The sequence below is a fragment of the Podarcis pityusensis genome (assembly GCF_964106645.2).
Source record: "Podarcis pityusensis genome assembly, chromosome: 1".
In the NCBI taxonomy this organism is placed as follows: Eukaryota; Metazoa; Chordata; class Lepidosauria; order Squamata; family Lacertidae; genus Podarcis; species Podarcis pityusensis.
In genome coordinates this window covers 120466860-120482500 of record NC_138028.1, presented here as the reverse complement: position 1 = coordinate 120482500, position 15641 = coordinate 120466860, and the positions used below count along the sequence as shown (strand labels likewise).

Here is a 15641-nt window from a genome sequence, read left to right as displayed (position 1 = left end):
TCTTTAAACCTCTTTTGTTGACCACCAGCATTACGCTTTCCATTTTTAAGTTCTTAAAATGGTAGTTGCTTTGGAAGATGATCATCAGGCTTCCGCACAACATGACCAGTCCAGCGAAGTTGATGTTGAAGAATCATTGCTTTGACACTGGTGATCTTTGCTTCTTCCAGTATGCTGGCATTAGTTTGCCTGTCTTCTCAAGTGATGTGTAAGATTTTTCAGAAACACCGTTGATGGAATCTTTTGAGGAGTTGGAAATGGTGTTTATAAGTGGATTGTGATATGCTGAGCTTTCCTTCATCTTCCTCCAGGTCCTGCTTGGCCCCCACTGAAACTGGGCATGTCCATCTGTGCCTTCAAAGCGGATGGCGGGCCCTGCAAAGCATTGCATGTCCGGTATCACTTTGACATCCAAACCCGCCAGTGTGAAATCTTTAACTATGGCGGATGCGAAGGCAATGAAAACAACTTTCTGACTCTAGAGGAGTGCCAGCTAAAGTGCGTAGTACCAGGTCAGTACATGTCTTCCTCCATTTCTCTCTTTCTTTAGGTTAAATGCAGCACATTTTCCTCCCATCGGATCCTTATAGGAAATCATAGAATCATAGAATCATAGAGTTGGAAGAGACCACAAGGGCCATCGAGTCCAACCCCCTGCCAAGCAGGAAACACCATCAGAGCACTCCTGACATATGGTTGTCAAGCCTCTGCTTAAAGACCTCCAAAGAAGGAGACTCCACCACACTCCTTGGCAGCAAATTCCACTGTCGAACAGCTCTTACTGTCAGGAAGTTCTTCCTAATGTTTAGGTGGAATCTTCTTTCTTGTAGTTTGGATCCATTGCTCCGTGTCCGCTTCTCTGGAGCAGCAGAAAACAACCTTTCTCCCTCCTCTATGTGACATCCTTTCATATATTTGAACATGGCTATCATATCACCCCTTAACCTCCTCTTCTCCAGGCTAAACATGCCCAGCTCCCTTAGCTGTTCCTCATAAGGCATCGTTTCCAGGCCTTTGACCATTTTGGTTGCCCTCCTCTGGACACGTTCCAGTTTGTCAGTGTCCTTCTTGAACTGTGGTGCCCAGAACTGGACACAGTACTCCAGGTGAGGTCTGACCAGAGCAGAATACAGTGGCACTATTACTTCCCTTGATCTAGATGCTATACTCCTATTGATGCAGCCCAGAATTGCATTGGCTTTTTTAGCTGCCGCGTCACACTGTTGGCTCATGTCAAGTTTGTGGTCAACCAAGAATCCTAGATCCTTTTCACATGTACTGCTCTCAAGCCAGGTGTCCCCCATCTTGTATTTGTGCCTCTCATTTTTTTTGCCCAAGTGCAATACTTTACATTTCTCCCTGTTAAAATTCATCTTGTTTGTTTTGGCCCAGTTCTCTAATCTGTCAAGGTCGTTTTGAAGTGTGATCCTGTCCTCTGGGGTGTTAGCCACCCCTCCCAGTTTGGTGTCATCTGCAAATTTGATCAGGATGCCCTTGAGTCTATCATCCAAGTCGTTGATAAAGATGTTGAATAAGACCAGGCCCAAGACTGAAGCCTGTGGCACATAAAGTGAATGTTATTTCACTTTATGAATTCGTACCTGGGTTTGCTTTTCTCCCTCTTCTCTCCCCTCTTTCTTTCCCCCCTATCTTTTAAGACAGTCTTTTTTAAACTGATTGCATGTTAGCGCTTCCAGGAGCCTTTTTGCTGAAGTTCAAATGCTTTATACAGTGGTACCTTGGGTTACATATGCTTCAGGTTACATACGCTTCAGGTTACAGACTCCTCTAACCCAGAAATAGTGCTTCAGATTAAGAACTTTGCTTCAGGATGAGAACAGAAATTGTGCTCCAGCAGCAGCGGGAGGCCCCATTAGCTAAAGTGGTGCTTCAGGTTAAGAACAGTTTCAGGTTAAGTACGGACCTCCGGAACAAATTAAGTACTTAACCCGAGGTACCACTGTATAAGTAAACAAATAACTGATACATCACTTCATGTCTAGTATTGGAGGCAGCCAATGGGAGCAGCAGGTTTTCAAATGGCAGGACTGACTGCCATGTTGTTTGCATCAGAGGGCATCAGAGGAGGGAGGGAAGGAAAGAGGGACAGAGGTCAGTGTTGCCCACGGCATCACTGACCATCATTCAAGGCACGCTAGTGTGCCATGGCACAATGGTTGAAAACCATTGGTCTAGACTCCAGAGGGTGACAACTGGATGTCAGCTTCCTATTTAGAACTCAACGGGGAAGCAGAATTAGTGCCTCTGCCTCTTGCTGTCTCTGGCATAGCTTGCCATGTCCTCTGTCGCCACCTACTGTGGGTCTCCCTGCCTTTCACCCTACCAGTTCTAACGAGCACCAGACTTCACTGCCTACAGCTGACTCTTACATGTGTAGTTTTTAAACTTAATACTTTATCAAAGGCTTATCACTTGATGACTGAAAAAGTGAACTGCTCCCACTGAAATTGGTTCCCTTGGAAGTGACAACAGATTACCCTGAAGCCCTTACTCTGGTGTGGAATGGGACCATTTCACAAGTGTCGGTCATCACTGTGACAAGCATGTGGCGCGTGAACCAAACCCGGACATTGCAGTGCTCACACAAGTGAATCATTTCAAAGGCAAAACGTCAGCTGTGTTTGGAGCATCCTTTTAGCAAAAGAGGAAACGAGCAAAGCGAATGTGGTTATTATCAGGCCAACGGAAAGCTAAGAGCCCAATTCAGGCATTTGGCTCAATTCTTGGATATAAAGAAAAACGTGGGAAAGCCCATTAAAACATAGCATTATAGCACGCTGCTTCTTAAACTGATGGGGAGGACTGACAACTTGCCCCCTAATGTGCCAGGAATGGGTACCATATTTGGTTCGTGAAGCATCCCACCCACTTTGACTAGCGCCATTATAGCAGGTTGCCCTTTTTGCCTTCCATGTGATCATGAAAGCTGCAACAAAGCAAATACAGTGGTACCTCGGGTTACATACACTTCAGGTTACATACGCTTCAGGTTACACACTCTGCTAACCCAGAAATAGTGCTTCAGGTTAAGAACTTTGCTTCAGGATAAGAACAGAAATCGGGCTCCGGCGGCGCGGCGGCAGCAGGAGGCCCCATTAGCTAAAGTGGTGCTTCAGGTTAAGAACAGTTTCAGGTTAAGAACGGACCTCCGGAATGAGGTACTTAACCCGAGGTACCACTGTACACACATAAATACAAACACACACAGTACTGGCAACACTTGTAGGCAAGCAAATTCAAATTGTAGATTAGCTTTTGACAATCAGCCAGGAATTCATTGTGTATGGGTTAGGCTCATGTGATGGAACACTCCAGCTGGTCTCTGGATTCAGGTTTCAGCTGAAATATCAAATCCCGTTACTGCTCTCATTCACTCCTCTTCTTGCATTAATCCCAACATGCCTAGTTGTCCACAGCTGTTGGTACTTCACGTGAGCCTTACTCCTGATCAAATGTCACCTCTGAAAAAATTAAGATGACATGGCTGTACATAAGACAATATTCATGCTGGGGCAGATTTGATCGAATCTACTGTTAAATTAGTTAGATTGTTGTTGCAATCCTATGCCTAAAAAAAGGTAAAGGTAAAGGACCCTTGGGTGGTTAAGTCCAGTCAAAGGCAACTGCGGGGTTGCAGCACTCATCTTGCTTCAAGACGAGGGAGCCGGCATTTGTCCACAGACAGCTTTCCATATCATGTGGCCAGCATGACTAAACTGCTTCTGGTGCAACTGGACACTGTGATGAAAACCAGAGCGCACGAAAATGCCATTTACTTTCCCACCACAGAGGTACCTATTTATGTACTTGCATTGGTGTGCTTTCAAACTGCTTGGTTGGCCGGAGCTGGGACAGAGAATGGGATCATGTGCAGCATTTCTAAAATAAAATATGGAATTTTGGTTAGATAAACACTCTGGAACCATGAGAAATGATTCAGTGCTATGGGGTATATCATTATGGGCAAAAATATATACTTTTCTTTAGTAAATGCTATTTTTTCCCCAGGTCTACACTAAAAACATTTTCTTTCGATTTCAGATGTGCCTGAGAAGAAAAAGAGATCAAAATCTCAGAGAGGTAACTGTAAGAAATGTGTTCTATGTGTGTTACCTGTGTTTTGTTTCTTTTTGGTTACAGCTGATTTTAATCATCTTTTTGATACTTTAAAATACATCTTAGCTGGTTTTTCAATCAATGTTTTAGTTTTCTGATCCTCAGCAGCAGAAAATACATTGCATTCTTGCTTTGCCCCTATTTGTCTCCCACGCTTTGCCAAAATGCTTAAATTGAGTTAGATTGTGCCCACTTTTGGTAAACTGCAGTAAGTCCTTCATTAATGGCCATATTGGATTCTCTGACACTTTCTCCCCTCAAACAATCTCCATTCGCAGGAAAGCCTCCTTACTGCCTTCTGGAGAATGACCCCGGTATCTGCCGAGGATTAATTACCCGGTATTTCTTCAACAAGGAATCGATGAAGTGTGAGAAGTTCCAGTATGGTGGTTGCCTAGGAAACCAAAACAACTTTCATACTTTGAAAGAATGCCAAGATACCTGTGAGGACAACCGTAAGTGGCCTTGTCTTCTGGTACTGTATCTTATTATGTCCCTTGGTGCCCATAGTAGACGGTGTGATGGTTATACCATGTCAAGAAGGTCCAATCTCTACCTGAAACCGTGATGTCTGCCATGTCTCTTTTCCCTTGAAGATGGATTTTGTTGTACTTACATCACACATTGTCCATCAGTTATCCTTTTCCTAAAGACTTCCCAGTCCATCTCTCTGTGGCATTCTATGCAAACACTGATCGGTTGCATATCCTGATTGTCAGGGAACTGCCATTGGCTCAGGGGCGAGAGGGGAAAAGCCAAATGGATTACAGAGAACCCCCAAAGATTGTGGGAAGCAGCACTTCCTCAGCGGAGGAGAGTAACCACGCCTCCAGCGGAGAGGAGCTTCAGGGCTCGGAGGAGGCGAGGCAAAGCGGGGAGGGGAGAGGTCCTCCATTACCCACGCCCTCCTTGCACAGTAGGCTTTCACGCAGAGAGGGGAGGTGCAGACTGGGCGTCAAGAGACTACTCTGCTGGGGAAGGTTTAAGGACCGCCCACTCACAGATTCTGCCAGTGAATGAGCAAGACACGGAATAGAGGCGCTCTGCTTTCCAAAGGTTTTTATCACCGATAAGAAAGCTTTAAAATAGACTATTGCAGCTTATTGCCTGATTGCTCTCGAGCAACCAACCTATACCTCTAACACTGATCTTCCACCCAATTTTGTCTCAAGTCTTCCCATATTTGATATTATATGCTGCTCATAGGTTTATTCTCACTTGATTTGATCGAATATTATACCTTCTAAAATATTCTCCCAAGCATTTCCACTCTTCTTTTAGCCTCATCTTTATTACTTCTTATTTTCATGGTCATAGATGCTAGTTCTGTATATTCTATCAATTTATTCTGCCATATTTATTTTGTAGGTACCTCTTTTGCTTTCCATTTTTTGGGGCGTCTCTTTTATGCCAACAGGCTTTTGCAATTGTTTAAAATATCTCTCTGAGTAGCCTGTGGCTTTAATGATCGCTCTGTATTGCTTTTAAACATTTGTATGTCACTGAGGTTGCGCAAGAGGGTGGCATACAAATACAGTCGTACCTTGGAAGTTGAACAGAATCCGTTCCAGAAGTCTGTTCAACTTCCAAAACGTTCGGAAACCAAAGCGCGGCTTCTGATTGGCTGCAGGAAGCCCCTGCAGCCAATCAGAAGCTGTGGAGGACATTTGGCTTCCGAAAATCATTTGAAAACCGGAACACTCACTTCCGGGTTTCGATCGTTAGGGGGCCGATTTGTTCAGGAGCCAAGGCGTTTGAGATCCAAGGTACGACTGTACTTTATAAGTAAATAAATAAATAGGATAGCACTGCATGTTCCCATTCAAATCAGTGGGACTTAAGTCACAACTAACTTGGCCAATGGATTTTAATAGTACCTAAGCTCAACAATAGTGATGTATGGAAGTGAGAGCTGGACCATAAAGAAGGCTGATGGCCGAAGAATTGATGCTTTTGAATTATGGTGCTGGAGGAGACTCTTGAGAGTCCCATGGGCTGCAAGAAGATCAAACCGATCCATTCTGAAGGAAATCAGCCCTGAGTGCTCACTGGAAGGACAGATTCTGAAGTGGAGGCTCCAATACTTTGGCCACCTCATGAGAAGAGAAGACTCCCTGGGAAAGACCCTGATGTTGGGAAAGATGGAGGGCACAAAGAGAAGGGGACGACAGAGGACAAGATGGCTGGACAGTGTTCTCAAAGCTACCAGCATGAGTTTGACCAAACTGCAGGAGGCAGTGGAAGACAGGAGTGCCTAGCGTGCTCTGGTCCAAGGGGTCACGAAGAGTCGGACACGACTAAATGACTAAACAACAACAGCAACAAGCTCAACAAATTGGGGCTGCAATCCTTCCCCCGTTTACCTAAGAGTAAGCTCTTTCAACTCTGTGGCAGTACCTTCCAAATAAACATGGTTAGAATTGCACTGTTACTCTGGATCCAGCCCATTGTTTCCTCTTAGTCTCAGGGCAAGTCGAAGAGGAAGAGGAAGTGATTTAATCCTCAGTGAAGAAGTTGGGGGAAGAACTATAAGGTATCAGAATTCTGCACTGCTGAATTTCAAACGGGAATAAACCTTTTGTAAAATGTAACTGAAACATAAATCAGCCTAAAAGAGCAACTTGTGCTAAAATAAAATAGTGAGAAGATGGTTTCGGGTAATGCACTCTTATTATATGAGTTATATGTCAATCATTGTTTTCTCTACTATTTATGCACACTTCTTAAAAGCTTCTTTTATCATTGTTTCATCCCTTTTAGTTCGTTCTGCCAATTCATTGCAAATAACCGACATGCTGGTTAGCACAACGAATAATACTACTCCAGTTGTAAAACAAGGTATGTATTCAAAATTTAGCACTAAGTACAAATTATACGGTTCTCTCATCAGCGTGAGATGAGATTCAAAGAGGTACCAGTGCATTAAGAATTCTCTATTGTTGTATTTGTCAGTTACGAGCATGGAAATGGGAATAAACTACCACTTTTGTCAAGTGTAAGTAAATGAACCTAAAATAGCAACTCATTTCCATGATACCTTTCTCTCCTATACGGCACTGATATGCAAATATGTTTTGGTAAAACATACCGAAAAAGCTCAGGATTGATGCAAATATATATGGTTGCATCAAGATTCTTTTTGGTGGAAGATGGTCATTGTGCAGGAGTACATGTGCATTTTTTAAAAAATATTTTTTCAGTTTTTTAAAATATATTTTAACAACAATACAAATCCAATGTTACAATAAACATGAATAGTTTGACTTCCTCCCGCTCCTTTTCAGGTTTCTTATATTATTTTAGTTTCTGACACTGCATTGTCTTCATTATTCAAATTATTAGTTAATCCTTGATTTCTCCTTGAATTTCGTTTTAACTGTTTGGTTTAAGTTAACCCTGCTAATCACCTTCTATGTGTACAATAACCTTTCAAATAATCCACACATTTCCCCCAGTCTCTGATAAAGTCTTTCTCCTCTTGGTTCCTTATAGCTCCCATAAACTTTGCCATTTCATCATAATTCAATAATTTAATCTGCCACTCCTCCTTCGTTGATACATAATCTTCTTTCCATCTCTGAGCGTTAAGCATCCTGGTCTCTGTTGCAGCATAAAGGTAAAGGGACCCCTGACCATTAGGTCCAGTCGTGACCGACTCTGGGGTTGCGGCGCTCATCTCGCTTTATTGGCTGAGGGAGCCGGCATACGGCTTCCAGGTCATGTGGCCAGCATGACTAAGCCGCTTCTGGCGAACCAGAGCAGCACACGGAAATGCCATTTACCTTCCTGCCGGAGTGGTACCTATTTATCTACTTGCACTTTGACGTGCTTTCGAACTGCTAGGTTGGCAGGAGCTGGGACCGAGCAACGGAAGCTCACCCCGTTGCGGGGATTCGAACCACCGACCTTCTGATCGGCAAGTCCTAGGCTCTGTGGTTTAACCCACAGCACCACCCACGTCCCCTGTTGTAGCATACATAAACTTGATTGATTGATTGATTGATTGATTGTTTTTAGGCAATTACCCCAAAAGAAAATCTTCTGTTGTTGTTTTTTTAAATAAAAATTATTTTGAACAGTTCCTTTGATTCATTATACGTGCATATTCGTAAGGCATTGTACAAGGGGACAAGAAGAAACTTGAGGGGTTTATACATATAAGCTGTGGGGCGGCTCAGTTGGTAGAGCATGAGACTCTTAATCTCAGGCTTGTGGGTTTGAGTCCCATCTTCAGCACAAAAAATAATCCTTCATTTCAGGGGGTTGGACTAGATGACCCCTGGGTCATCTACAGTTCCAACTCTACCGTTCTATGATTCTGTGATTCTACAGGCAGCTCCTCACTAGTCGCAGCTCCTCACTAGTCACAATGGCAAGGCACTCAGAGTCAAATGTCAGCCCGCTGTTAAAAGATGGAATTTGCTACCACAAGGTGCAATGGCCACTAACTTGGATAATTAGAGAATCAGAGAATTAGACAATAGAGGACAAGACTATCAGTGGCTATTTTTTTTAAAAAAAATTTATTAGATTTTACAATTTAATATTCAACACATTTATCATATAAAAGAGACAAAATGAAAGAAAACAAAACTCCCCCGACCCCGAGACTTCCCTCAGCTTCCCCTTCTGGTTCTTTAAGTAAATGCTGCTTAAGGGACATGGGTGGCGCCATGGTCTAAACCACTGAGCCTGGAACTTGCCGATCAGAAGGTCGGTGGTTCGAATCCCCGCGACGGGGTGAGCTCCCGTTGCTCAGTCCCAGCTCCTGCCAACCTAGCAGTTCAAAAGCACGTCAAAGTGCAAGTAGATAAATAGGTACCACTCTAGCGGGGAAGTAAATGGCGTTTTCGTGAGCTGCTCTGGTTGTACCAGAAGTGGCTTAATCATGCTGGCCACATGACCCGGAAGCTGTTTTCGGACAAACGCCAGCTCCCTCGGCCAGTAAAGCGAGATGAGCGCCGCAACCCCAGAGTCGTCCGCGACTGGACCTAACGGATAGGGGTACTTTTACCTTTACTTCTGCTTAATTTGTTTCTTACTTTTCACGATCTTTTTCCTAAATGCTCTTATATTCTTATCATTTTTATACCACATTTTCTTTCAGGTTTAAATCTCACACTTGATTAATTTCCATATTGTTATTTCCTAACCTTTACTCTTGTTTTCTTAGCGGTAAGCGTTTACTCAGCCCTGCTAGTGAGTCCAAATTATTTGCATCGTTTCTATATATACAACATAAACGGTTCCCAGTCTTTTTTAAAGTCTCTACTGTCATTGTCCCTAAGTCTCCCTGTAAGTTTTGCCATTTCTGTGTATTCCAGAAGTTTAACTTGCCATTCTTCTTTCGTTGGTATCTTGTCGTCCTTCCATTTTGGGGCTAGTAAAATCCTAGACGCTGTCGTAGCATACATGAATAACTTCTTCCACACCTTTGGCAGTTCTTGCGCTATAATACCTAACAAGAAAGCTTCTGGCTTTATAACAGAAAGACTATCAGTGGCTATTAGACCTGGTAGCTATATGATACCTCCAGTGTCAGTGGACAGATACACAGTATGCATTCAAAGCATATCCAAAGATATTTCCTCTCCACCCCCACAAACAAAAGAAATTCTGGGAACTTCACAGGGCTGCAGTTCTCAGCCTCCTTAACAAAGTACGGCTCCCATAATTCTTTGGGAGAAGTCAGGTGCTCTAAATGCCTGTTGGATGTGCTTTAAATGTTTATTAATTTAAATGTTTCAATGTTGGACTACTGCAATGCATTCTACATGGGGCTACCTTTGAAGGTGATCCGGAAACTACTGTTAGGTAGATTTATTGCTTTATTCTTGGCGTCCAGCACACTTCCCCCTGCGAGCCTCTGCAGGTCGTAAAGCAATTAGCAGAATTGCACAGCGTCCGTGTTGAAAGGGCAGTAAAACAAGTCCCACACGTTTCTTCTTTCCTAATAGCACTTTATTTGCTCAAAAGTAGCATATTTACAAGCAAGAAATTCCATCTGATTCCAGCTGCATTTTTTTTTCTGCGTCCTTCTCTCTCAGCAGCTGCGTAGCAAAGCTGCTTTCACTTTTCACTCAGCTCACAGCATTCCAAGCTGCTTTCGTCACGTCCTGGCTTACTTCCCTTGTAAGTGCCTCCTCTCAGCCTCGAGACACAGAAGGTTAACCCTTCACTACACCCAACACCCCCTCTTGTCTCGCGCCTGAGGGGAGAATCGACCCTTGGTCGTCCCAAACCCAGACCTTCACAAAACTCCCCATGTCTTTGGAAGGTGAGTGGCTTCGTGAACCCATCAGCTAGGTTCTTGGCAGAGGGACAATACTTCAGCGCAACTAATCCCTCCTGAACACTCTGGCACACATTCCAAAAGCGAATGTCTAGGTGTTTCGTTCTGGCCTTGAACTGACCTGACTCTGCCAAACGCAGGCATCGTTGATTGTCCTCGAAAACACGTATCGGCAGACAATCCACTTCGCAGAGTTCCTGCACCAAACAAGCATAGAACTCTACTTCTCTGCACACCTCTGAAAGAGCACTAAACTCAGCCTCAGTGGATGAGAGCGCTATAAGACTTTGCTTCTTGGACCTCCATCCAACTACTGAGTTCCCAAACTTCACCACTAGGCCAGACACAGACTTGCAATCCTCAAGATTAGCCCAATCCGAGTCCACAAAGCAAGTCAGTTTGACTTCTCCTTGTGCTGGCAACCTAAGACAAAAGTCTTTGGTCTCCTGCAAATACCTCAGAACTCTCTTGACGCCCTTCCAGGCTTGCACACTAGGGTTTGATGCCTCCCTGCTGAGCAGATTGACAGCAAATGCTATATCAGGTCTGCTCCACTGGGACAAGTACAACAAACTCCCTAGAGCTAACTGAAACACTTCAGTATTTTCGAACGCAGCGCGTTCTGCTTGCTGGCTGTCCTTCACAAAACTAGTCTCCATAGGACTTCTCACTCCTGCACAATCACTCATCCTCAACTTCTGAAGCAGTTGCTCAATTTTACCTCTCTGGCTGAGCAAAAAACTTCCACCCTGTGCACGCTCAACATTGACACCTAGATAGGTTTTGACAGCACCAAGCTGTTTAAGCTTGAATCGTTTACCTAGCTCTTTGGCAAACTTCTCCGCCTGTTCATCTGTTTCTGAGAAGAAAAGCACGTCATCAACATAAATCAGCACCAGTTCCTGTGAGTCTCCTGATCCTCTAAAGAACAGGCAACTGTCAGCAAGACTCTTCCTGAAACCTAGCTTCTCCAAAGCTTCATTCAGGCACATGTTCCAGTTTCTAGCAGATTGACGTAATCCATAGATGGATTTGTGCAATCTCCACACAACATCCTGCCTTGAGTTCTCAAACCCCGGAGGAGGAATCATGTACAGCTCCTCCTGGAGATCTGAGTTAAGGTAGGCAACATCCACATCAAAGTGGTTTACTTTCCAGCCTCTCTGTGCTGCACAAGCTAAAAGCGTTCTCAGAGTCTCCGCTCGTGACGTTGGCGAATACACCTCCGTGAAGTGTATTCCCTTCCTCTGAGTAAATCCTCGAGCAACTAACCTGGCTTTATACTGCGGCTCTCCAGCATCAGTGGGTTTCAAGCGGTAAACCCACCTGGAACTCACAGCCTGCTTCCCCGGTGGCAACTCTGTGAGTGAGAACACACCTAGATCTTTCATGGACTTCATCTCTTTGTCCATTGCCCTGTGCCACTTGCCTGCTTCTTCCTCAGGTAAACTCTGAATATCCTCGAAGGATTCAGGTTCACATCTTGCAGAACCTACCCAGACGCCTGAAGCGTCGTACCGATCAGGAGGCCTCTTTGTCCTCGCTGATCTCCTCAGTGTGACTCCTGGTGACCCTGCCGCTTCACTGGGTCCAGCTAAATCATCCTCAACTTCAGTGTCTTCCCCCTCTGACCTGCTGCGCCTCTTGGATCTTACAGCTGGTCCAGCAGGTGAAGAAGGCTCACTCTTTGGCTCAAACTTGACACTTGCCTGAGGAGGTGTTCTAGGTTCCCCCCTCTGAGGGATCCTGAGCTGTCCCTGCCTTGGACTCTGTTGCTCTGGACTGTGGTCCCCAGCAACAAATTCCTCTTCCTCCTCAACATCTGAGTCATAGAACTGCTGTGGAAGCACGTCTGGATTAGCGTGCAGACGCTTCCAACCAGCTTGCTCACAGAACTCAGCGCTATTGCTGATAACCAACCTAGACTGGTCTCCACTTGGGTACGCAAACCTCCAGGCCTTTGAGCCAGGCTCATACCCTACAAAGATCATTCTTTTAGATCTTGGCTCACCTTTTTTGCGTAGAGCCTTTGGAATAAGCACCCAAGCCTCACAACCAAACACACAAAGGTAGTGCACCTTAGGCTTCCGTCCATGAAGTAAAAAATACGGTGTATTTCCTACACTAGAGTTGTACACTCTGTTCTCGGTATGGACCACATATCGCCAAGCCTCCGACCAATATTTCTGGGGTAGCCCTGCGTCCCACAGGATCGCAGACACAGCTTCCTGCACTGTCCCGTTCTTTCTCTCTGCCAGCCCATTCTGTTGCGGAGAGTAAGGAGCGGTCAGTCTGTGGCTAATCCCCTTCTCCCTAAAGAAATCCTGTAAAGCAGAACCAGTGAATTCAGCACCTCTGTCACTTTGAAAACCACGAACTTTGGTGGAAAAGGTTACCTCAACTGCGGTGATCCAATCCCTGATCATTTTAGCCGCCTCCCCTTTCGTTTTCAGAGAGAAGGTCCAAGCAGACCTCGAAAAATCATCAATCAAAAGCAGAGAATACTTCGAACCTCCCAGTGACTCAACAGACATGGGTCCACACAAATCTGCATGAATTAATTCAAAGGGTTGTGTGGTCTGCCTCTCTGACTTTGGATATGAGCATGTCACAACTTTCGCCTGTTTACATGCATTGCAATCTAGAAATTTGTCACAAGCATTAAATTTGCACCCTTGTGTCAGCTCTGGTGCTTTCTGGAGATATTTCCAATTCAAATGGGCGAAGCGTCTGTGCCAAATATGTGAACAACCATTGTGGGGTGCTACATTCACACATTGGCCCTTCGCATCTTCGGTGTCATCTTCCCCTGTGGAAAAAGGCACATTTACAGCAAACAAATTATCTTTAGACTGCACTGTGTACACATGTTTCCCATCCTTGGAGAATTCACATTTGTCACCTGCAAAAGAAATTTGAAAATCATCAATCAATAGATCATGCACACTTAACAAACCGGGCACTGCATAAGCTTTGACTTCATGCTTAAGGAAAGGACAGAAGAACAGTCCTGTCTCTGTCAGCCTTTTTCTGCTTCCACCTGCAAACGTAACATACTTCTCAGTTTTTACTGTCCTGCAATTCCTCAAAAAATCAGCAGATGGCACCAACGAATTTGAGGCACCAGAGTCTATTATTACAGTGAGAAAGTCTTGTTGTTGACATTTCTGGGTCGCCAGGGCAACAATCTCCTCACTACCCCCCTCCTTGGGGCTTCTGCAGATGTCCTCTCTGGTTGTCACGGCAACAGACTCCCCCCGGCAGGAAGACTTGCCCACGACCTTCACAGCTTCCGTAGATGCAACTCTCTCAGTTGCCATGGAGACTGGACTCGTCTCGGCGTTCCCACACAACTCTGAAGCGCTTATCTCTACTTGCTGCAGGTGGCTGACCTTGAAGCCTTTAGCTCTTTTCAGCTTCCCAGGCTCCGACTCACGACGTAAACAACTCTTGGCAGCTTTTGGAGAAAGAGGCGTCTCTGAGCTTTCACTGCTCACTGCCCCCCCACTGCTCACGGGGTCTTGAGGACGTTTTTCTGCACCCCCTCGGATGGCTGAAGGGCTCCCAACACTTGGCCTCTGTCCAGATTTCTCACACAGACATGTTGCAGCATCCACACAGCTCCCAGGCTCAGCAAAAGCACAAGCAGCATTGCTAGCAACAACAACAGCAACAGTCCCTTCGCCCCCCTGTGGGGGCTCCCAGCTCCTCCCAGCTGTGTATCGGCACTCAAGAATGTGGCCGGCGCCATCTTGCCTCTCCCTTTCGGATGCAGCCACTTCTCTGCCCTTGCTTCCCACTCCAGCTCCACAAGCTTCTTGGAGTGCTAGCCAAGCGGCCTCTGGCTTTCTTGCACCCAGGACAACAGGCACCAGATGAGCATCCACACTTTCTGCCAAAAAAGCAAGCACACGCTTCTGAACTTCACTTTGCTCTGCAGCCCTATTAGCCTCTGCTTTTCCAGCTGCATTCTGTGTGGGGTGAATTACATTCCACAGCTGCTCCCCAACTAGCAAAAGCTCTACTTGAAAGCTCCACTGCAGCCAATTTTGGCTAGTCAGTTTCTGACATGGCAGTTTAAGCTCAAAGCCATGTTCACAGGGCTGAGCAGCCATTGCCTCCCTTCTGTTGGCTTTTCCCAAAGGTACTCACTCACTCAAACTGGGAACTCCGGACGTCATGGCTCTTAGCTCCCACTCCTCCGATCTGCCTCTTTGAAGTCTCCGGCAGTCGATCAAACTGACGATCAGCAGATAAAGCTTCAAAGCCCTTTCTCACATGCTTCACGTTGACCCATAACCATGTTAGGTAGATTTATTGCTTTATTCTTGGCGTCCAGCACACTTCCCCCTGCGAGCCTCTGCAGGTCGTAAAGCAATTAGCAGAATTGCACAGCGTCCGTGTTGAAAGGGCAGTAAAACAAGTCCCACACGTTTCTTCTTTCCTAATAGCACTTTATTTGCTCAAAAGTAGCATATTTACAAGCAAGAAATTCCATCTGATTCCAGCTGCATTTTTTTTTTCTGCGTCCTTCTCTCTCAGCAGCTGCGTAGCAAAGCTGCTTTCACTTTTCACTCAGCTCACAGCATTCCAAACTGCTTTCGTCACGTCCTGGCTTACTTCCCTTGTAAGTGCCTCCTCTCAGCCTCGAGACACAGAAGGTTAACCCTTCACTACACCCAACAACTACAACTAATCCAGAAAGCGGCAGCTAAACTGGTGACTGGGAGTGGCCACCAGGACCATATAACACCAGTCCTGAAAGACCTACATTGGCTCCTAGTACATTTCCGGGCACAATTCAAAGTGTTGGTGCTGACCGTTAAAGCCCTAAATGGCTTTGGTCCAGTATACCTGAAGGAGCGTCTCCACCCCCATCGTTCAGCCTGGACACTGAGGTCCAGCGCCGAGGGCCTTCTGCCGGTTCCCTCACTGCAAGAAGTGAGATTACAGGGAACCAGGCAGAGGTAGTGGTGCCCACCCTGTGGAACACCGTCCCATCAGGTGTTAAGGAAATAAACTATCTGAATTTTAGAAGACATCTGAAAGCAGCCCTGTTTAGGGAAGTTTTTAATGGTTGGTTTTTTTATTGTGCTTATAATATTCTGTTGGCGGCCGCTCAGAGTGACTGGGGAAACCCAGCCAGATGGACAGGGTATAAATAAATTATGGTTTTGTTTTGTTTAGTTTTGTGTTGTTTTGTTTTGTTTTG

At 45.3% G+C, this 15641-nt stretch overlaps 1 protein-coding gene across 3 annotated transcripts in view; it reads left to right on the top strand.

Moving 5' to 3' along the window:
* TFPI (tissue factor pathway inhibitor) overlaps positions 1 to 15641 on the top strand; it is a 68242-nt gene that overhangs the window by 35479 nt on the left and 17122 nt on the right. For all 3 annotated transcript variants that reach the window (XM_080972461.1, XM_080972460.1, XM_080972462.1), the window contains exons 3-6: positions 312 to 512; positions 4063 to 4101; positions 4416 to 4592; positions 6898 to 6975. In XM_080972461.1, coding sequence (XP_080828587.1) covers positions 312 to 512; positions 4063 to 4101; positions 4416 to 4592; positions 6898 to 6975 — 495 coding nt within the window. The remainder of the gene's footprint in view (positions 1 to 311; positions 513 to 4062; positions 4102 to 4415; positions 4593 to 6897; positions 6976 to 15641) is intronic.